This window comes from Electrophorus electricus, chromosome 16 (genome assembly GCF_041902795.1).
Source record: "Electrophorus electricus isolate QZ-2024a chromosome 16, ASM4190279v1, whole genome shotgun sequence".
NCBI classification, from domain to species: domain Eukaryota; kingdom Metazoa; phylum Chordata; class Actinopteri; order Gymnotiformes; family Gymnotidae; genus Electrophorus; species Electrophorus electricus.
Window position 1 is genome coordinate 26,387,311 of NC_137512.1, and position 22,690 is coordinate 26,410,000.

General features: G+C 50.9%; 1 protein-coding gene across 3 annotated transcripts in view; it reads right to left on the bottom strand.

Moving 5' to 3' along the window:
- Positions 1–90: 90 nt before the first annotated feature.
- Positions 91–22,690, bottom strand: part of wwp2 (WW domain containing E3 ubiquitin protein ligase 2) — a 34,228-nt gene continuing 11,628 nt past the window's right edge. For 2 of the 3 annotated variants that reach the window (XM_081699456.1, XM_081699459.1), the window contains 17 exons: positions 13,112–13,322; positions 12,796–12,885; positions 11,862–12,036; positions 8,608–8,662; positions 7,391–7,472; positions 6,706–6,834; positions 6,291–6,369; positions 6,090–6,161; positions 5,935–6,023; positions 4,734–4,893; positions 2,842–2,975; positions 2,608–2,748; positions 2,225–2,345; positions 1,979–2,083; positions 1,720–1,816; positions 1,549–1,621; positions 91–1,220 (listed from right to left, as the gene is read on the bottom strand). In XM_081699456.1, the coding sequence (XP_081555582.1) occupies positions 1,121–1,220; positions 1,549–1,621; positions 1,720–1,816; positions 1,979–2,083; positions 2,225–2,345; positions 2,608–2,748; positions 2,842–2,975; positions 4,734–4,893; positions 5,935–6,023; positions 6,090–6,161; positions 6,291–6,369; positions 6,706–6,834; positions 7,391–7,472; positions 8,608–8,662; positions 11,862–12,036; positions 12,796–12,885; positions 13,112–13,322 (1,913 nt within the window). In that variant the 3' untranslated portion in view covers positions 91–1,120. The remainder of the gene's footprint in view (positions 1,221–1,548; positions 1,622–1,719; positions 1,817–1,978; positions 2,084–2,224; positions 2,346–2,607; positions 2,749–2,841; positions 2,976–4,733; positions 4,894–5,934; positions 6,024–6,089; positions 6,162–6,290; positions 6,370–6,705; positions 6,835–7,390; positions 7,473–8,607; positions 8,663–11,861; positions 12,037–12,795; positions 12,886–13,111; positions 13,323–22,690) is intronic. The other variant, XM_081699457.1, reaches the window with a different exon arrangement.

The following is a 22,690-nucleotide window of genomic DNA, read 5'->3' on the forward strand; positions in this document are numbered from 1 at the left end:
CTGACATTACAAAAGGGTTCATCTCAATCTAAACAATGCATTAGTTGATGCTTCTGTTTGTAAGTAATGAAAGTGAATCTCAGGCCAGCATATGTACACGCAGTTTTTAATCAGGGATTTTTGTACCACCCTTTTGTTCCAAACAACACGTATATTCTCATTTGATTTTGTTCTGTACAGAATTACCAATTATTTCAAAATTAACAAAACATAAAACAAACCAGAGAAATAAAATACATTTGTCCCAAGTCTTTTACATTCTCTCACAACTCTGCTCCTGTAAAATATTTTCTCCCATAAGATGAAAATATGGTGCATTTACTCTAGCTGTGCTGTTTCTGAAGTTTGCAATGTATTGTAAAATTATTTATCAAAATTTGCTTTGTAGGTTGTGATTCTGGTGGTCTGGAGCATACGGAGGGGTAGGGGCTCTTTTGGACTCAGGCTCTCTACTGCCCTCTAGATGCTTGAAGATACAAAAAGTATCATTTTCACATTTCATTTGTGTCTGGCATTTACTGACTTGTTGAAGGTCCCATGACCAGTCAGGTCACAGAACAATCAGTAAGCACTGTTGCCATGGTAAAGAGGAAATTGCTTTGTAGTGCCACCAGACTTTCAACAACAACTGCTGTTAATAACGTGAAGATCAATATCTTCGTGCTAAAACAGGTGTAAATCTCACCTTAAAAACATTTCTCTGTTCCTGGGTTTATGTGCCTGAATTGCCTACAGTGCCCAGGTTACTTAATTTTTTTAATTTATATTTTGTGTTTTATTTCATTTTTTTTATTGCTTTGTCATTTTTGTTATTGATGTGTGTTGTCGTGTTATGGTTGTGTGGTCTCAAGTGTATACACAAGTGTGATTTAATTTTTAAAATTTTCTTAACCTTAGACCATTTCTGTAGCACTTTGGTTAACTATGGCTGTTTTCAAATGAGCTTTAGAAAGTGACTGAATATCTGTGATGGAAAATGGTGCATCTTTACTATTGCCATAAAGCCTTCCCTCCTACTGATTCACTCCAATTCCAGCAGTGGGTGGAGTAATGGTTGGTGTCCCACCCCTCTTGGCCCCACCCCTGGTTCTGCCCCATGGCCCCGCCCTGCTCCGAGTGCTCATTCCTGCCCAAAGCCCTCCGTCTCCTCAATAGCAAACAGAAGCTTCTCCCTCAGCTGCTCCAGATTTCTATATGGTGGCAGGTCCAGGCGGTTGAAGCTGTGAACGAGAAACAGAGTGGTGTGACATCATCACATGTCCAGGTAACCTGTAGTCTTACCAGGTGTGACATCATCACATGTCCAGGTAACCTGTAGTCTTACCAGGTGTGATATCATCACATGTCCAGGTAACCTGTAGTCTTACCAGGTGTGATATCATCACATGTCCAGGTAACCTGTAGTCTTACCAGGTGTGATATCATCACATGTCCAGGTAACCTGTAGTCTTACCAGGTGTGATATCATCACATGTCCAGGTAACCTGTAGTCTTACCAGGTGTGATATCATCACATGTCCAGGTAACCTGGGTAACCTGTAGTCTTACCAGGTGTGACTTCTGGGCAGCCATGTCTCCTTTCCCACTTTGTCTATGCAGAACTTCTGGGGTCCGTTACTCCCTACGTGTGGCATTAAGAGTGCGTCAGTTAATTAGGTTGCCAGAAACATGCTGAGGTTTGCATAAATCCCTTCTTATTATTATTATGAGTGTGTGCACCTATCAGTTCAGAAAAGCCTCCCACTGGCAGTCGACAGGTTCCTGTAACAAACTGCAGCAAACGAATTCGCTTCTCGTTGTCCATATCCTTCACAACCTACACACACACACAAGGGTTTAACAGGGTGTGTTAGAGATAGACACTCGTACACACACACACACACACACACACACACACACACACACACACACACACACACACACAAGGGTTTAACAGGGTGTGTTAGTGAGACAGACACTCGTACACGCACACACATACCTGCCAGAACCAGTGGATTTGTTTGCTGTTCTTGGTGTAATGGCGGTAGATGGTGTTTTTCTGCCAGTCACTCAGATCAATCTCCTGCATCCCACACAGCATCAGCTACAAGAGAAACCAGCCAATCAGCTATCACAATGAGCTGAGATATGTGAGGGGTTCAGGGGACCAGGAACATTGCGATTACAATTAAATGCTGAGTTTGGAGTAGAAGCAGATACAGGTGTTTGTTTTAGCTCCACCCACCTCCAGCTCTTTCTCATCAAAGTATCGGAGCCACTCGAGAGGCACAACCTCGTTAAAGCCGTCCAGGAAGGCTTTAGTCTGCGCCTCCACTCCGCGAGTAAAACGCCAGTCTGTCAGCAGACTGGGCACAAACCCAGTCATAATAATAGCATCCTCAATCCCAACACTAAACCCAGTCATCATCATAATAATAATAATCAACCACAAGACTAAACCCAGTCATATTAACAACCACCACTTCAATGGCAAAACTAAACCCAATCTCAGTATTAATTATATTCCTAATACTAAACTCAGCTCCAACCTTAATCTTAATATTAACCCCAACATTAATGCTAAGACCATTTTAAACCCAACACTATTCCTATCACCAGGACCCATACCCAATGTACTCCTCCTTGTTGTGTTGGGTGACAAGCTGGTTCTCTCCATCATCCTTCAGCTGGTGGGTGGAGACCTTCCCCAGGATCTCCATGTCCTGTGCGAAATACAGCTCCACCCCACACTCCTCCAGGTCATTCTCCCTGCCAATCACACACACAAACGTCACCAGGAGAGCAAAAATCACACACACACACACACAGAGACAGACTTGGAGGACAGAGTAGGGTACGTACTTCACCCACATGATGGAGTTATAGAATTCTGGATCAATGGACTCCAGGTCCTTCAGAGTGGGTTTCTTATTCAGCATGCGTTTGTAGAAGGGAAGCGTGAAGCCCGTATCGATGAACTTCCCATGGTAGAGTGCCTACAGAGCACAGAGTTTATAAACACACAATGCGCACACGTGCACGCACACGTACACACACGCGCGCGCACACACACACACACACACACACACACACACACACACACACACAAACAAACCAGGGCTAGGTGGGTGAGGGACGAGGAACAAAAAGTTTAGCTGCACATTTTTAAGGGGTTTATAAGTGTTTATAAGAGGTTTCTAATGTTTATAAGGATTTATAATGGTTTAGAAAGGGGTGTATATTGGTTTATAAGGGGTGTATATTGGTTTATAATGGTTTCTAAGGTTTAGGGTTTCCAAAGCAAGTTTCAGACTAAATACAGGCCTGTCTTGGCCTGAGTGGACTGGGTGTGGCGCTGAAGCCATGCAGATCGATGTGTGTGTGTTGGTTTTGGGGCCTGTTAGTTCTGGATTCTGTCCCAGAGTGAAGTGAGTAGGGGCAGATATGCACCCTTATGTTCATACTGGTAAATCACACACACACACACACACACACACACACACACACACACACACACACACATTAAAAAAAAAAAAAAAAAAAAATATATATATATATATATATATATATATATATATATATATATATATATATATATATATATATATATGCGCGCATGTAAACACAAAACTCCTACCAGCCCACATAGTATATACACACACACACACACACACACACAAAAGAACATATTCACTAACAAATGTGAAATTATAAGCTACTTCGTCTCTTTGGCAGGAAACCAGTTTTCATCCAGTCTAACCTACACACACACGGCTTCACTACTGTTACATATACACATTATGTCCATTCATACTTACACTCATATGCTTAAATACACAGTATTGACTGGATTCCCTTTATAAGTGCATGTCTATACACACAGTGAGGCTTGTGTACACATGAATGTTTCTGTTAGGAAGGTAAACATTCACCCATTCATGAATGAAACATTAATCATGACCTTTCTTAAAGGTTTGCAGGACGGTGTCCTGACCCTAACCCTTCATTGTAGACCTGCGGCCAGCTCCAGGCTACAGAAGCTGCTTCAGGACATTTCACACTTCAAATCATCAGTATTTAAACATTTGGAGTTTCAGTATTTCAACTTGTGTTATTGTAACAAAAGCTCAGATAGTGTGTGTTCATCAGCACTAAATCAGGCAAACACACACATGCAAAACACACAGACCACATTAGTCAACTGCACTGAGGACTCGATGGTGTATTAAACATGCTATCTTCATGTTTTACTAATGATGAATTCACTACACAAACCACATTAAATTCACTATACTGTATTAGTCACTAAGCTATTGCAATTCACCACTATACGACACAACACTAATACCACTATACGACACAACACTACTCCAATACCACTATACAACACACCACTACTCTAATACCACTATATGACACACTACTAGTCCAATACCACTATACTACACAACACTACTCCAATACCACTATACTACTCTAATACCACTATACTACACATTACTCTAACTTTCTCTCATAATCCCAGCATGCTCCAGTCCTCTGGATATTACTACATTCTCTCTCTCAACACCTTTTCTATCTCACTCACACTGACAGCAGTAATAAAGGTCTTTATTTGAATCGAGATTCAGTCACTTTATGGCAAATTAAGATAAACTCTTCCTACAACAATTATTCCAGCCCCAAGAAACACACACGTATGCGCACTCGCACACGCACGCACATACGATATCTGCTGGCATAAAGAATCTCACCATGGCAATGAAGCGACCAATGAAGCGGAAGTAGGTGAGGTGGTCTGGGTTGATGGAGGAGGCTGGGTTTATCTGCAGACAGTAGTTATTTTTACCAGCATACTCAAATAGACAGTACATGGGGTTCAGGACCTCGTGGGAGAGCAGGAAGAACCACTCTCTGTAGAGAGAGAGAGAGAGAGAGAGAGAGAGAGAGAGAGAGAGAGAGACAGACAAATATCTGGAGGTTATTCAGCTGATGTGAATCACTCGTTTTAGCAGCACAGCACAAAGCTGTGAGTGCCTGAGGTGACTGAGGACGTCTGGACTGAACAGAAGAACAGAACTGCAGTGTATCTGCAAAATAAACATCTGAACCACCTCACCCTGCTAACAGCACTCAGCAAACACACCACCAAGAGAAAACATCAAAACCTAAAATAATCACTGTAATAATAACACTGGGCTGATGAACAAAAATAATTTGTGTGTAATTGGTGGATAAAAAACAGAAAACAATGCCACAAATAAAAGTATAAGAGGAGCAATTTTACATAAACAGACAAACAAGCGAATCACTGTAACTGTAATGGAACAAACAGTCTGGGAAAAGTAGTAACTTAAGACAAAGGTGTTTGATTCAGGAGAACTATGATGTGCATCAACACTACAGAGGACCTTATTAACAATCTCAAACCCACACACAAACACATTAACACACTAATGTGGATAACACACACACACACACACACACACACACACACACACACACACACACACACACAGACACACACACACGAATAAACACAGCAAGCGAAGCTCAGAACCCTGACCATTGCCCCAGACCCCTGGATGGGGGTTGGGGGTCAGGGGTCAGCAGTCACAACCAGGGTCAGTGGAGACACCTCCAGGCATCCCGTCCGTGGTTCTACCCTGTGGTAGAACAGCTTGACCCAACCTACCATAGGGTAAAACCACTGGAGAGACACCGAGACCAACACGCAAACACCAGGAGGGGGTCCAAACACCAGGAGGAGAATTCCCCATCACCACAAGGAGGGTTTCAAGCACACAGGGGGGTGGAGGGAGCAAACAGTGGCACTGACGCACCAGGTAACACACCCCAACACACCCGCACTTACGGTAATGGTAATGTTAGCAGAGGATTATTGCGTTAGGGTTAGGGGTTAAGGTTAGGGGTTAGGGGTTGAGGGTTACTTGCCTGGCGATGCCGCCGTAGTCGAGCCCCTCCTCCCCCCTCATGATGATGTAGAGTCTACGGCGCAGGTCATATGGCTTCATGTTCATGATCTGAAGAGAAAATCCCATTAATACGCACACACGCACTACACACATACACGAATGTATGAGACCCACCTGCTGAAATGAGTCTTCAAACAGAGTTTGCCTCGATACGGAGATCTTCACATGACTGGGTAGAGCATTGGACTGGAAATGAAAGAGAAAGAGAGAGAAACAGAGAGAGAGAGATAGAGAACTTTACATATACACGACACAGGAAGCAGAACTTTAAATGCACACATGACACAGGAAGCAGAACTTTAAATACACACTTACATGACACAGGAAGCGGAACTGGTGATATTTCCATCTGAAGCTGCGGTCATATGCACCAGGAGACCCACCCTGACGAGAGCTAGAGAGAGAGAGAGAGAGAGAGAGAGAGAGAGAGAGAGAGAGAGAGAGAGATCTGGGTACATATAGTCTGTGACGGGAAAAGCAACTGAACCCAACAGATTTCACACACTTCACCCTGAATTAATGTCATTTGAGTGTGTGTGTGTAGTATTTACCCTCATCAACACCTGTAGAGTGTGTGTATGTGTGTGTGTATACGTGTGGTGTACGAGCGTGTGTGGTGTATGAGTGAGTGTGTGTGTGTGTGTAGTGTACAAGTGTGTGTGTACGTGTACGAGTACGAGTGTGTGTGGTGTGTGTGTATGTGTGTGGTACGTGTGTGTGTGGTATGTACCCTGACTCAAATCCTGGCCGCGGGTCTTTGAAGGTGGTGGTGCGAGAATTGTGGTCCACAAAGTATCGCACGCCCTCTGAGGTGTACTTCATTTCCCAGCCAGGGGGCAACGGAGGCTCCTGCACCATCCTGGAGCAGGCAGAGAGTAAGAAACAGTGAAGGGGGTGTGTGTGTGTGTGTGTGTGTGTGTGTGTGTGTGTACACCCACCCTGTCTCAGAAATAAAACTTCAAAATGACACTTAGACAGTTGAGACCCCCAGAGTTTAGGAATTAATCAGACCTGAGGAGTCCAGCAGGGGGGTGGTGACCCTCGAGGTTCTACCGAACATTATCCACCCCCCCCCCAGGAGAAACACGGCAGGAATTTCCACAGTAGAATCACTGAACAAGCTTGTACTGTACCACAGTAAACTCTCACCACTCCAGTCAGCCATGACTCAGAGCAGTGGGCGGAGTTCTGGCTGATCCGAGACCACAGCTAGCGCCTGTAGGGCTGTGCCTCAATGGCTCGCCACAGATCAACCAATCAGAGTGTACACAGGGGGGGCGGAGCACACGGGGGGGCAGAGCACACAGCCACAGTAGGCAGATACTGGGGACTGTGTGTGCAGTTACACACTTACTGGAAATGTAGCCACACAGACAGACAGAGACACACACACACACACACACACACACACACACCCTTGGGTTCGAGGGTCCTCCCATTGCGTGGTTCGTGTATTATGGTTGACAAAGTAGACTCTGCCATTATCTTGACGTTTCTCTGTAAGAGAGAGAGACACAGTGGAAGTGAGAGAGTGAGAAAGAGTGGGAGAGTGAGGATTTATTTTGTTTATTTAGTTGATTTGCCAGGGTAAAGTGCATTTGTTGAGGGTTTTCTCTCTCAGGGAGACAGAAAGAGAATTCAGAGCACAGACATTGTACAGGTGAGCTGAGATTGGCACTACTCCTAAAGAGGACAGAGGACAGGCGTTACTGGACAAGCTGAGAGGTGGAGGACAGGCGCTAGAAGTACTGCAGGAAAAGTGTCAGCTCACTGAGGCATTTCACTAGAGCCATGGAATCCCACCCCTCCACCCACAGAGTACCACCCCTCCACCCACAGAGTACCACCCCTCCACCCACAGAGTACCACCCCTCCATCCATAGAATATCTCTTCTACATACAGGAAAGAGAAAGAAAGAAACAAATCTGAATGAAAAACAGAAATGAAAAGGTAGATTTGCTGACTGTTAATTTCAAAACCTCAAACCCAGTGCACGTGTAAAAGCCCCCCACCCCCACACATCTGGTGTGTGCTCAGACATGTCACTTATCCACCGTGTGTTGTTACAGTCCTGACTGATTTTCTGACCAAAGATGGTACCCCCTTCTTCCCTCCCCAAAAGTCCACACACACACACACACACACACAGACGTTCACACTCTTTCCAGATTCAGCACAACTCCAGGTCTCCGTGCCATACTGTTCTCATTAGTGTGTGTGTGTGTGTGTGTGTGTGTGTGTGTGTGTGTGTGTGTGTGTGTGTAGCCCTGGAACAGAAGCCCTTACATTACATCCTTTACCCCCCATTCCCCACCCCAGACCCCAATGGACTCTCTCCCCTTTAAACACCAACATGTCTGTGGCAGTCAGTCGTGAAGAGCAGAGCAGCTCTGTGTACGTCAGTGTAAACTTGCTCCACCGTCACCGGACTAACACACTTTCAAATGAAACTGATAGTCCAGATTCGCCCTTGGAGAGCCCATGTGTGTCCCGCGTATGTCTGTGAGAGACTGGCCTGTCCTAGCTAGAGTTTTACACAGACCCTGCACTAAACAACACACTCCACCTGAACTGTCTGTGTGTGTGTGTGTGTGTGTGTGTGCGCGCCCAGCAAAAGAGCGCAGGACTTACCCCATCCTGGAGGAAGAGAACCCAGAGGGTCATTCTCCACTGGAGCTCCTGAAGACTAGAAAGAGAGAGCGAGAGAGTTAAGACAGTCTAGGCTTAACTGCGTCGCTTCTCCGTGGCGATGGCTGTGTTTTGCAGGAGCCAGGCAGCACTCAGCTCTCTGCTGCGCTACTCCACACAGTGACTGAGCCCCACACGCACCCTGCATATGCCTTCCAAAACCCACACTCGCCAGGCAGGAAGGAAAGTGTGCACACGCACACGCTGTTCCAATGAGATCACTGGCTGGTGAGGAGGCCCCACCCTGTCTCCTGCCCGTCCCGCTCTGAAGTCGAGCCGTTGTGAGAAAGCAACAGGGAGGTGTGATGTCTGAGCTAACTGAAGAAAACATTCATTCCTGCCCAGACGCCACAACCCCTCTTTACAAAAGCACCTTTATTCCACACACACTGGAACCTGCAGCTCTCTCTGTCTGCCAGCTGTGTGTGTGAGAGAAAGAGAGAGCGAGAGAGAGAGAGTGTGGGTGGGTGGAGTAACACACACACACACATATATATATATATATATTGATTGTGTGTGTGGAAAACTTGTATGTGACAAACACCTACTGTGTGCTTGTGTGTGTGTTGGGGGGGGGAGGACATGCTGGCGCAGTGAAGGGCGTTCAGCTCTGGGAGCGATTTCACTGCTCAAAAAGCAGCTGCTAAAAATCCCAGTTCCAGCAGTGCTTTCTGGGATGCTGCAGACCAAGCCAGTGACCAGTGATGAGTTTATAAAAGACCATTCAATCCCATCTGGACCGATGGAACCAGAACCATTAAACCAGTTTAACTCAACACAACAACCACTGGATTTATTTATTCATGTATGCACAGTTTGTAGAGGAGAAGTTGCTTCATTTATGCTTCACTGATAACAATAGTCTCCATTCTAATGTTACGTGCACACAGAATGTCTGTGCTGGGTGGTGTACCTGGAGGGTGTAGCTGGGTGGTGGAGCTGAAGGGTGGTGGAGCTGGGTGGAGCTGTTCCATCCAGACCTTCAGCACCACCAGCAGGATACAATCACATCCGTCACCAGACACTAAATACAGCTCACAGTGACATCCGAGCGCCACCGCTCGGAAACACACACCATGATGAAATCAAGGGAAAGTGTGCGCGCGTGTCAATCAGTTACTAAGGGCTCACTAAGAGGACCAACCCTCTTGAGTTTCTATGACTAAAAAAGGTAGAAAAAATGAAATAAAAGGCCTGACATCACCACTGGCTCTTCCTGTCCAGCTGCCCAGAGAACAGCACCCTGGCAGACAAGCAACGGACGAGAGAGGGAGGGAGAGAGAGGGAGAGAGAGAGAGAGAGAGAGGAAAGAGAGAGAGGGGGAGAGTGTGCACGTGAGAGAGAAAGAGAGAGAGAGGGAGGGGGAGGGGGAGAGAGAGAGAGAGAGAGAGAGAGGGAGAGGGAGAGAGAGAGAGAGAGAGAGAGAGAGAGAAAGGGGGAGACAGTGAGAGAGAAAGAGGAGAGAGAGGGAGAGAGAGAGAGAGAGAGAGAGAGAGAGAGAGAGAGGGCGTCATAATAGAGGTGTCTGGGTTATACTGGTTTAGGATTATCTTACCTGTTGCAGCTGTTAATTATATTAAAATAACAAAGATATGCATTAACAACATGATTGGGGGGAGAGAGGAGAGAGAGGAGAGAGAGCAGTAGAGAGGACGTAGGGCGGGGGAGGAAGGGAGAGGAACAGGGTGCTGGATGGCCGGAAACAGGCGATAATGACTCTAAATGACTGCCAATTACTACACAAAATCTGCCATTTTCTGCTGCTACAGAACTGTGATGTATGTGTGAGTCACTGTGCAGATGAGTGTGTATGTTTGTGCAGTGTGTGTGTGTGTATATATTTTTGTATGATCTGTGTGTGTATGTTGTGTAGAGTGTTTGTGTGTGCGCATCTCTCTCTCTCTCTCTCTATAGAGAGAGAGAGAGAGAGAGAGAGAGAGACACACGCACGCACGCACACACTCTACACAACACACACACACACTGCACAACATGCGCGCGCGCACACACACTACACAACATGCGCATACCACACACACACAATACACACATTCTACAAAAAAATAAATGTTGTGTAGTATGTGTATAGTATGTGCATGTTGTCTAGTGTGTGTATGCGCACGCATGCTGTGTAGTGTGTACTCAGTGTCCTGTAATGTTGGACTCAGGTGTGAAATGTTTGAGGTGTGTGATGGTCACCGTGGGACATTCACAACCTGTACAACTCAACTGCACGCTACAGTAACCTACAATAACTGTCTTAACACACATGCCTACACGTATGCACACACGCATGCACACACACACACGCGCGCGCACACACGCGCACACACACACGGTGCACAGCTCTAAACCACGGTGGCTGTGGGAACCTGCTGGCCCTGCTCTCTAATGTCTGGATAGCCAGAGCCCCAGAGGGGTGGAGGTTATTCTGGTGCCAAGCCCAACCTCAACCCCAGAGGGGGTGGAGGTTATTCTGGTTTCAGGCTGGCAAGGCCTGGGTGAAGCTGTCAGGGGGCGGAGGTGTAAATAGCTCAGAAACAGAAACAGAGACTTCAGTAATGAAACTTCTCTAAAGCAGCTCTCCACAACCTTCAGCCACGCCCCCTGCTTTACCCAGCATGCACTGCACAGTGTGGTGGAGAACACCGCCCTCCAACAGCACTGATCTAGAACAGTAACATCGCTCTGAGATCTCCTTCACCCTCACCTCTCAAGGGTGCTCCTTGGCCAACATGACGTATCAATCTAATCTTCCCCAGCAGTACCTGACACGTAGGTGTTCAGGTACTGTACAGACCACCCTCGGTCACACATAGGCAGGGTGTGAGCACACACGATGCCTGTACATGCACAACAATCCCCCTCCCCCCCACACCCACACACCCCTACCATGCAGGTAAAGATTCCACAACTGGCTCGGAGGGTTGGTCCTCAGCTGTGGGCAGGGTGTGAGCATACAGATACAGAGGGGACAGCCCCTACCAGACAGGTCTGTAACTGTGGGGTTTGAGGATGTATGAGTGCGTGTAAGGCACACTGAGATCAGACAGGGCAGGGTGTGTGTGTAAAAAGACACTGAGATCAGACAGAGGAGGATGTGGCCCATAAGGTACTTACACACACACACACACACACACACACACACACACACACACACACACACACACACTCCTGTGTGCGAGGCTGTGGGTTACCTGGTAGAGGTATCTCTGGTTGAATTGGTGCATGGCCCCCTGTAACTGGCTGCGCTGGGTCTGCCACTGCTCATAGCAGCGCACGGACTCCACCGTGGGACGCTGCCATGTGGTGGTGCGCGTGTTGTGGTCTACATAGTAGAACCTCCCTCGATGGTCCACTCTCTTCTCCCACCTACATACACAGGCATACACATGCACACGTGTGCGCACGCACACACAGACAGTCAGATCTGAACTTTTAAAAACCCTGTGCATGAAGTTCATATCTAAACACACATAGTTGGATATTCTCATACCTCTAACCTCAGCAATGCAGAATTTGGAGAAAACTGAGGTTTTACACACACACACAAAATACAGTGCGCATGCGTGTGTGGGAGCAAACATTAGCATTTTGTTTGTCTGCAGCTTAACACATACCCTTAACACGCGCCCCATCCCAGTAGCCTCGGTCATTGTCACTAATCCAGGCAGGCTAATGCTAAAACAGAATGACACTGCGCTGCGCCCATACTGCCGTGACTTCCCGCCTCACTGCACCTCACTGCCGTTACCGCCCGCTTCACTGCGCCTCACTGCCGTGACTTCCCGCCTCACTGCGCCTCACTGCCGTGACTTCCCGCCTCACTGCGCCTCACTGCCGTGACTTCCCGCCTCACTGCGCCTCACTGCCGTTACCGCCCGCTTCACTGCACCTTACTGCCGTTACTTCCTGCTTCACTGCGCCTCACTACCGTTACCGCCCGCTTCACTGCACCTTACTGCCGTTACTTCCTGCTTCATTGTGCCTCACTGCCGTTACCGCCTGGCTGAGTGTATGATGGAGCTGAACCGTTGCTGAGGCCACAATCAATTTTTTTTTTCCAGAATGCCTTGCATGTCAAAAAAACGTCTGACCGCCATGGAGGTACAGCGAGCGTGCGTAACTCACCCTGGAGGAAGTGGTCTTTCCCAGGTGGTGGTCTTGGTATTGTGATCCACATAGTAAACACGACCATGTGGTAACACTCTCTGCTCCCAGCTGGGGGTGGAGGGAACAATTAAACAGACCATGAATAACTACAATCAGCACACATACAACTACAAACAACCTGTACAGGTATAACTACACCGCACATATATTACTGCATAGTAACATGCACTTCACTTATTAACATACATGCATTCATACTTACCTACAAAAGGTTAATGATGCCTATACATGCACAACAATGCCATTACAGCCACACACACCCACACACACCTACCCTGCAGGTAAGGATTCCACAACTGGCTCGGAGGGTTGGTCCTCAGCTGTGGGCAGGGCGGTATCTGCAGGTGGGGGCGGGGCTGCGTTATCTGGATCAGTGGTGGGGCTGTTTCCAGGTACAGCAGGTGTGAGTGACTGGGATGAGGGCAGAGCCGTGTGGCAGCTCAGAGTGACATGCCCATCCTCCAATCCCTCCTCTGGCAGCTCATCTTTACACACACACACACACACACACACACACACACACACTACTAATTGCACTTTCAATGACTGGCACTGTAGTGCTGGTGTGAATGTGGTGTTTGTAAACAAGTTAAATTTATGGGTCTGTGTGTATACCTGTATGTTTGGGTCTGTGTGTATACCTGTACGTTTTGGTGTGTGTGTGTAAACCTGTATGTTTGGGTGTGTGTGAATACCTGTATGTTTGGGTGTGTGTGCGTGCGTACCTGTATGTGTGTGTGCGTGCGTGCGTACATGTGTGTGTGTATATGCGCGTACCTGTATGTGTGTGTGTGTGTGTGGGAGTGTGTGTGTGCGTACCTGTGTGTGTGTGTGTGTGTGTGTGTGCGTACCTGTATGTGTGTGTGCATGCGTACCTGTATGTATGTGCGTGTGAGCGTACCTGCATGTGTATGTGCGTGTGAGCGTACCTGCATGTGTGTGTGCGCGTGCGTACCTGCATGTGTGTGTGTGCGTACCTGCATGTATGTGTGTGTGTGAGTACCTGAACCTGTGTGTGTGTGTACCTGTACGTGTGTGTGTATATATGCGTACCTGTATGTGTGTGCGCGCGCGTACCTGTATGTGTGTGTGTGCGTGCGTGCGTGCGTACCTGTATGTGTGCGTGCGTGCGTACCTGTATGTGTGCGTGCATGCGTACCTGTGTGTGTGTGCGCGCGCGTGCGTACCTGTATGTGGATGCGCGTGTACACCTGTCTGTGTGTGTGTGTGTGTGCACACCTGTATATGTGTGCCTACCTGTGTGTGTGTGCACACGTGCGGGTGTGTGCGTACCTGTATGTGTGCGTGTGTGTACCTGTACCTGTATGTGTGTGTGTGTGTGTGTGCACCTGTATGTGTGTGTGTGTGCACCTGTATGTGTGTGTGTGTGTGTGCACCTGTATGTGTGTGTGTGTGCACCTGTATGTGTGTGTGTGTGTGTGTGTGTGTGTGTGTGTGCATGTGTACCTGTATGCGTGTGTGGGTGCGTACCTGTATGCGTGTGTGCGTGCGTACCTGCATACGTGTGTGCGTGCGTACCTGCATGCGTGTGTGCGTGCGTACCTGCATGCGTGTGTGCGTGCGTACCTGCATGCGTGTGTACCTGCATGTGTGCGCGCACGTGCATACCTATATGTGTGTGCGCGTACCTGTATGTGTATGTGCGTGCGTACCTGTATGTGTATGTGCGTGCGTACCTGTATGTGTGTGTGTGTGTGCGCGCAAACCTGTATGTCTGTGTGCGTGCGTACCTGTAGATGTGTGTGTCTGTGTGCGTGCGTACCTGTAGATGTGTGTGTGTGTGTGTGTGTGCGTGCGTGCGTACCTGTAGATGTGTGTGTGTGTGCATGCGTGCGTACCTGTAGATGTGTGTGTGTGTGCATGCGTGCGTACCTGTAGATGTGTGTGTGTGCGTGCGTGCGTGCGTACCTGTAGATGTGTGTGTGTGTGTGCGTGCGTGCGTACCTGTAGATGTGTGTGTGTGTGCGTGCGTGCGTACCTGTAGATGTGTGTGTGTGTGTGCGTGCGTACCTGTAGATGTGTGTGTGTGTGTGCGTGCGTGCGTACCTGTAGATGTGTGTGTGTGTGCATGCGTGCGTACCTGTAGATGTGTGTGTGAGTGTGTGTGTGTGTGTGAGTGTGTGTGTGTGTGTGTGTGCGTGAGTGTTTGTGCATACCTGTATGTGTGTGTGCGTGTACAACTATATGTGTGCGTTTGCGTACCTGTATGTGTGCCTGTCTGTCTGTGTGCGCGTACCTGTATGTGCGTGTGCGTGCGTACCTCTATATGTGTGTGCACGCGCGTGCGTACCTCTATATGTGTGTGCACGCGCGTGCGTACCTCTATGTGTGTGTGTGCACGCGCGTGCGTACCTCTATATGTGTGTGTGCACACGCGTGCGTACCTGTTTGTGTGTGTGTACCTGTACCTGTATGTGTGTGTACCTGTACCTGTATGTGTGTGCGTGTACACCTGTATGTGTGTGTACACCTGTATGTGTGCTTACGTGAGTGCGTACCTGTATGTTTGTGTGCCTGCGTACCTCTATGTGTCTGCGTGCATACCTCTATGTGTGTGCATGCGTGCGTACCTGTATGTGTGTGTGCGTGCGTGCGTACCTGTATGAGTGTGCGCGTGTACACCTGTATATGTGTGTGTGCACACATGTGCGTACCTGTATGTGTGTGTGTACCTGTATGTGTGCGCACCTGTATGTGTGTGTGTGTGCGCACCTGTATGTGTGTGTGTGTGTGTGTGTGTGTGCGTACCTGTCTGTGTGTGTGTGCACCTGTCTGTGTGTGTGTGTGTGTGCGCGCACCTGTCTGTGTGTGTGTGTGTGTGCCTACCTGTGTGTGTGTGTGTGTGTGTGTGTGTGTGTGTGTGCCTACCTGTGTGTGTGTGTGCCTACCTGTGTATGTGTGTGTGTGTGTGTGTGCCTACCTGTGTGTGTGTGTGTGTGTGCCTACCTGTGTGTGTGTGTGTGTGTGCCTACCTGTGTGTGTGTGTGTGTGTGTGCGTGTGTGTGTGTGCCTACCTGTGTGTGTGTGTGTGTGTGTGCCTACCTGTGTGTGTGTGTGTGTGTGTGCCTACCTGTGTGTGTGTGTGTGTGCCTACCTGTGTGTGTGTGTGTGTGTGTGTGTGTGCCTACCTGTGTGTGTGTGTGTGTGTGTGTGCCTACCTGTGTGTGTGTGTGTGTGTGTGTCTACCTGTGTGTGTGTGTCTACCTGTGTGTGTGTGTGTGTGTGTGTGTGTGTGCCTACCTGTGTGTGTGTGTGTGTGCCTACCTGTGTGTGTGTGTGCGTGCCTACCTGTGTGTGTGTGTGTGTGTGTGCGTGCCTACCTGTGTGTGTGTGTGTGTGTGTGTGTGTCTACCTGTGTGTGTGTGTGTGCCTACCTGTGTGTGTGTGTGTGTGTGCCTACCTGTGTGTGTGTGTGTGTGTGCCTACCTGTGTGTGTGTGTGTGTGTGTGTGTGTGTGTGTGCCTACCTGTGTGTGTGTGTGTGCCTACCTGTGTGTGTGTGTGTGTGTCTACCTGTGTGTGTGTGTGTGTGTGTGTGTGTGTGCCTACCTGTGTGTGTGTGTGTATGTGTGTGTGCCTACCTGTGTGTGTGTGTGTGTGTGTGCCTACCTGTGTGTGTGTGTGTGTGCCTACCTGTGTGTGTGTGTGTGTGCCTACCTGTGTGTGTGTGTGTGTGTGTGTGTGTGTGTGTGCCTACCTGTGTGTGTGTGTGTGCCTACCTGTGTGTGTGTGTGTGTGTGTGTGCGTGCCTACCTGTGTGTGTGTGTGTGCGTGCCTACCTGTGTGTGTGTGTGTGCGTGCCTACCTGTGTGTGTGTGTGTGCGCGTGCCTACCTGTGTGTGTGTGTGTGCGCGTGCCTACCTGTGTGTGTGTGTGCGCGCGTGCCTACCTGTGTGTGTGTGTGTGTGCCTACCTGTGTGTGTGTGTGTGTGCCTACCTGTGTGTGTGTGTGTGCCTACCTGTGTGTGTGTGTGTGTGTGCCTACCTGTGTGTGTGTGTGTGTGTGTGTGTGTGTGTGTGCCTACCTGTGTGTGTGTGTGTGTGTGTGCCTACCTGTGTGTGTGTGTGTGTGTGTGCCTACCTGTGTGTGTGTGTGTGTGCCTACCTGTGTGTGTGTGTGTGTGTGTGTGCCTACCTGTGTGTGTGTGTGTGTGTGCCTACCTGTGTGTGTGTGTGTGTGTGTGTGCCTACCTGTGTGTGTGTGTGTGTGTGTGTGCCTACCTGTGTGTGTGTGTGTGTGTGTGTGCCTACCTGTGTGTGTGTGTGTGTGTGTGTGTGTGCCAACCTGTGTGTGTGTGTGTGTGTGTGTGTGTGTGTGTGTGTGCCTACCTGTGTGTGTGTGTGTGTGTGTGTGCCTACCTGTGTGTGTGTGTGTGTGTGTGCCTACCTGTGTGTGTGTGTGTGTGTGTGTGCCTACCTGTGTGTGTGTGTGTGTGTGTGTGCCTACCTGTGTGTGTGTGTGTGTGTGTGTGTGTGCCTACCTGTGTGTGTGTGTGTGTGTGTGCCTACCTGTGTGTGTGTGTGTGTGTGTGTGCCTACCTGTGTGTGTGTGTGTGTGTGTGCCTACCTGTGTGTGTGTGTGTGTGTGCCTACCTGTGTGTGTGTGTGTGTGTGTGTGTGCCCACCTGTGTATGTGTGTGTGTGTGTGTGTGTGTGTGTGCCTACCTGTGTGTGTGTGTGTGTGTGTGCCTACCTGTGTGTGTGTGTGTGTGTGTGCCTACCTGTGTGTGTGTGTGTGTGCCTACCTGTGTGTGTGTGTGTGTGCCTACCTGTGTGTGTGTGTGTGTGTGTGTGTGTGTGTGTGTGTGTGTGTGTGCCTACCTGTGTGTGTGTGTGTGTGTGTGCCTACCTGTGTGTGTGTGTGTGTGTGCCTACCTGTGTGTGTGTGTGTGTGTGCCTACCTGTGTGTGTGTGTGTGTGTGTGCCTACCTGTGTGTGTGTGTGTGTGTGTGTGTGCCTACCTGTGTGTGTGTGTGTGCGCCTACCTGTGTGTGTGTGTGTGTGTGTGTGCCTACCTGTGTGTGTGTGTGTGTGTGTGTGCCTACCTGTGTGTGTGTGTGTGTGTGCCTACCTGTGTGTGTGTGTGTGCCTACCTGTGTGTGTGTGTGTGTGTGCCTACCTGTGTGTGTGTGTGTGTGTGTGTGCCTACCTGTGTGTGTGTGTGTGTGTGTGTGTGTGCCTACCTGTGTGTGTGTGTGTGTGTGTGCCTACCTGTGTGTGTGTGTGTGTGCCTACCTGTGTGTGTGTGTGTGTGTGCCTACCTGTGTGTGTGTGTGTGTGTGCCTACCTGTGTGTGTGTGTGTGTGTGTGCCTACCTGTGTGTGTGTGTGTGTGTGTGTGTGTGTGCCTACCTGTGTGTGTGTGTGTGTGTGTGTGTGCCTACCTGTGTGTGTGTGTGTGTGTGTGTGTGTGTGTGTGCGCCTACCTGTGTGTGTGTGTGTGTGTGTGTGCCTACCTGTGTGTGTGTGTGTGTGTGTGCCTACCTGTGTGTGTGTGTGTGTGTGTGTGTGCCTACCTGTGTGTGTGTGTGTGTGTGTGTGTGCCTACCTGTGTGTGTGTGTGTGTGTGTGCCTACCTGTGTGTGTGTGTGTGTGTGTGCCTACCTGTGTGTGTGTGTGTGTGTGCCTACCTGTGTGTGTGTGTGTGTGTGCCTACCTGTGTGTGTGTGTGTGTGTGTGTGCCTACCTGTGTGTGTGTGTGTGCCTACCTGTGTGTGTGTGTGTGTGTGTGTGCGTGCCTACCTGTGTGTGTGTGTGTGCGTGCCTACCTGTGTGTGTGTGTGTGCGTGCCTACCTGTGTGTGTGTGTGTGCGTGCCTACCTGTGTGTGTGTGTGTGCGCGTGCCTACCTGTGTGTGTGTGTGTGCGCGTGCCTACCTGTGTGTGTGTGTGTGTGTGCCTACCTGTGTGTGTGTGTGTGCCTACCTGTGTGTGTGTGTGTGCCTACGTGTGCCTACCTGTGTGTGTGTGTGTGTGTGCGCGTGCCTACCTGTGTGTGTGTGTGTGTGCGCGTGCCTACCTGTGTGTGTGTGTGTGTGTGTGCGCGCGTGCCTACCTGTGTGTGTGCGTGCCTACCTGTGTGTGTGCGTGCGCGTGCCTACCTGTGTGTGTGTGTGCGCGTGCCTACTTGTGTGTGTGTGTGCGCGTGCCTACCTGTGTGTGTGTGTGCCTACCTGTGTGTGTGTGTGTGTGTGTGCGCGTGCCTACCTGTGTGTGTGTGTGTGTGCACGTGCCTACCTGTGTGTGTGTGTGTGTGCGCGTGCCTACCTGTGTGTGTGTGTGTGTGTGTGCGCGTGCCTACCTGTGTGTGTGTGTGTGTGCGCGTGCCTACCTGTGTGTGTGTGTGCGCGTGCCTACCTGTGTGTGTGTGTGTGTGCGCGTGCCTACCTGTGTGTGTGTGTGTGCGCGTGCCTACCTGTGTGTGTGTGTGTGTGTGTGTGCGCGTGCCTACCTGTGTGTGTGTGTGTGTGTGTGCGCGTGCCTACCTGTGTGTGTGTGTGTGTGTGTGTGTGTGTGTGCGCGTGCCTACCTGTGTGTGTGTGTGTGTGTGTGCGCGTGCCTACCTGTGTGTGTGTGTGCGCGTGCCTACCTGTGTGTGTGTGTGCGCGTGCCTACCTGTGTGTGTGTGTGCGCGTGCCTACCTGTGTGTGTGTGTGCGCGTGCCTACCTGTGTGTGTGTGTGCGCGTGCCTACCTGTGTGTGTGTGTGTGTGTGTGTGCGCGTGCCTACCTGTGTGTGTGTGTGTGTGTGTGTGCGCGTGCCTACCTGTGTGTGTGTGTGTGTGTGTGTGCGCGTGCCTACCTGTGTGTGTGTGTGTGTGTGTGCGCGTGCCTACCTGTGTGTGTGTGTGTGTGTGCGCGTGCCTACCTGTGTGTGTGTGTGTGTGTGTGTGCGCGTGCCTACCTGTGTGTGTGTGTGTGTGCGCGTGCCTACCTGTGTGTGTGTGTGTGTGCGCGTGCCTACCTGTGTGTGTGTGTGTGTGTGTGTGTGTGTGCGTGCCTACCTGTGTGTGTGTGTGTGTGCGCGTGCCTACCTGTGTGTGTGTGTGTGTGCGCGTGCCTACCTGTGTGTGTGTGTGTGTGTGTGTGCGTGCCTACCTGTGTGTGTGTGTGTGTGTGTGCGCGTGCCTACCTGTGTGTGTGTGTGTGTGCGCGTGCCTACCTGTGTGTGTGTGTGTGTGTGTGTGTGTGCGCGTGCCTACCTGTGTGTGTGTGTGTGTGCGCGTGCCTACCTGTGTGTGTGTGTGTGTGTGTGCGCGCGTGCCTACCTGTGTGTGTGCGTGCCTACCTGTGTGTGTGTGTGCGCGCCTACCTGTGTGTGTGTGTGCGCGTGCCTACCTGTGTGTGTGTGTGTGCGCGTGCCTACCTGTGTGTGTGTGTGTGTGTGTGTGTGTGCGCGCGTCTACCTGTGTGTGTGTGTGTGCGCGCGCGCCTACCTGTGTGTGTGTGTGTGTGTGTGCGCGCGCGCCTACCTGTGTGTGTGTGTGTGGGCGCGCGCGCGTCTACCTGTGTGTGTGTGTGTGTGTGTGTGTGCGCGCGCGTCTACCTGTGTGTGTGTGTGTGTGCGCGCGCGTCTACCTGTGTGTGTGTGTGTGTGTGTGCGCGCGCGTCTACCTGTGTGTGTGTGTGTGTGTGTGCGCGCGCGTCTACCTGTGTGTGTGTGTGTGTGTGTGCGCGCGCGTCTACCTGTGTGTGTGTGTGTGTGTGCGCGCGTCTACCTGTGTGTGTGTGTGTGCGTGCGCGCGCGTCTACCTGTGTGTGTGTGTGTGTGCGCGCGCGCGCGTCTACCTTTGTGTGTGTGTGTGCGCGCGCGCGCGTCTACCTGTGTGTGTGTGTGTGTGTGTGTGCGCGCGCGTCTACCTGTGTGTGTGTGTGTGTGCGCGCGCGTCTACCTGTGTGTGTGTGCGCGCGCGTCTACCTGTGTGTGTGTGTGCGCGCGCGTCTACCTGTGTGTGTGTGTGCGCGCGCGCCTACCTGTGTGTGTGTGTGCGCGCGCGCCTACCTGTGTGTGTGTGTGTGTGCGCGCGCGCCTACCTGTGTGTGTGCGCGCGTGCCTACCTGTGTGTGTGCGCGCGTGCCTACCTGTGTGTGTGTGTGTGTGCGCGTGCCTACCTGTGTGTGTGTGTGTGCGCGAGCCTACCTGTGTGTGTGTGTGTGCGCGTGCCTACCTGTGTGTGTGTGTGTGTGTGCGCGTGCCTACCTGTGTGTGTGTGTGTGTGTGCGCGTGCCTACCTGTGTGTGTGTGTGTGTGCGCGTGCCTACCTGTGTGTGTGTGTGTGTGCGCGTGCCTACCTGTGTGTGTGTGTGTGTGCGCGTGCCTACCTGTGTGTGTGTGTGTGTGTGTGCGCGTGCCTACCTGTGTGTGTGTGTGTGTGCGCGTGCCTACCTGTGTGTGTGTGTGTGTGTGCGCGTGCCTACCTGTGTGTGTGTGTGTGTGTGCGCGTGCCTACCTGTGTGTGTGTGTGTGTGTGTGTGTGCGTGCCTACCTGTGTGTGTGTGTGTGTGTGCGCGTGCCTACCTGTGTGTGTGTGTGTGTGTGCGCGTGCCTACCTGTGTGTGTGTGTGTGCGTGCGCGTGCCTACCTGTGTGTGTGTGTGTGCGCGTGCCTACCTGTGTGTGTGTGTGTGCGCGTGCCTACCTGTGTGTGTGTGTGTGCGCGTGCCTACCTGTGTGTGTGTGTGCGCGTGCCTACCTGTGTGTGTGTGTGTGTGTGTGCGCGTGCCTACCTGTGTGTGTGTGTGTGTGTGTGCGCGTGCCTACCTGTGTGTGTGTGTGTGTGTGTGTGCGCGTGCCTACCTGTGTGTGTGTGTGTGTGTGCGCGTGCCTACCTGTGTGTGTGTGTGTGTGTGCGCGTGCCTACCTGTGTGTGTGTGTGTGTGTGTGTGTGTGTGTGTGTGTGTGTGTGTGCGCGCGCCTACCTGTGTGTGTGTGTGTGTGTGTGTGTGTGTGTGTGCGCGTGCCTACCTGTGTGTGTGTGTGTGTGTGTGTGCGCGCGTGCCTACCTGTGTGTGTGTGTGTGCGCGCGTGCCTACCTGTGTGTGTGTGAGCGCGCGTGCCTACCTCTGTGTGTGTGTGTGTGTGTGTGTGTGTGTGTGCGCGCGTGCCTACCTGTGTGTGTGTGTGTGTGTGTGTGTGTGTGCGCGCGTGCCTACCTGTGTGTGTGTGTGTGTGTGTGTGTGTGCGCGCGTGCCTACCTGTGTGTGTGTGTGTGTGTGCGCGCGTGCCTACCTGTGTGTGTGTGTGTGTGTGTGTGTGTGCGCGCGTGCCTACCTGTGTGTGTGTGTGCGCGCGCCTACCTGTGTGTGTGTGTGTGTGCGTGCGCCTACCTGTGTGTGTGTGTGTGTGTGTGCGCGCGCCTACCTGTGTGTGTGTGTGCGTGCCTACCTGTGTGTGTGTGTGTGTGCGCGTGCCTACCTGTGTGTGTGTGTGTGCGCGTGCCTACCTGTGTGTGTGTGTGTGTGTGTGTGTGTGTGCGCGTGCCTACCTGTGTGTGTGTGTGCGCGCGCCTACCTGTGTGTGTGTGTGTGTGCGTGCGCCTACCTGTGTGTGTGTGTGTGTGTGCGCGCGCCTACCTGTGTGTGTGTGTGCGTGCCTACCTGTGTGTGTGTGTGTGTGCGCGTGCCTACCTGTGTGTGTGTGTGTGTGCGCGTGCCTACCTGTGTGTGTGTGTGTGTGTGTGTGTGTGCGCGTGCCTACCTGTGTGTGTGTGTGTGTGCGCGTGCCTACCTGTGTGTGTGTGTGTGTGCGCGTGCCTACCTGTGTGTGTGTGTGTGTGTGTGCGCGTGCCTACCTGTGTGTGTGTGTGTGTGCGCGTGCCTACCTGTGTGTGTGTGTGT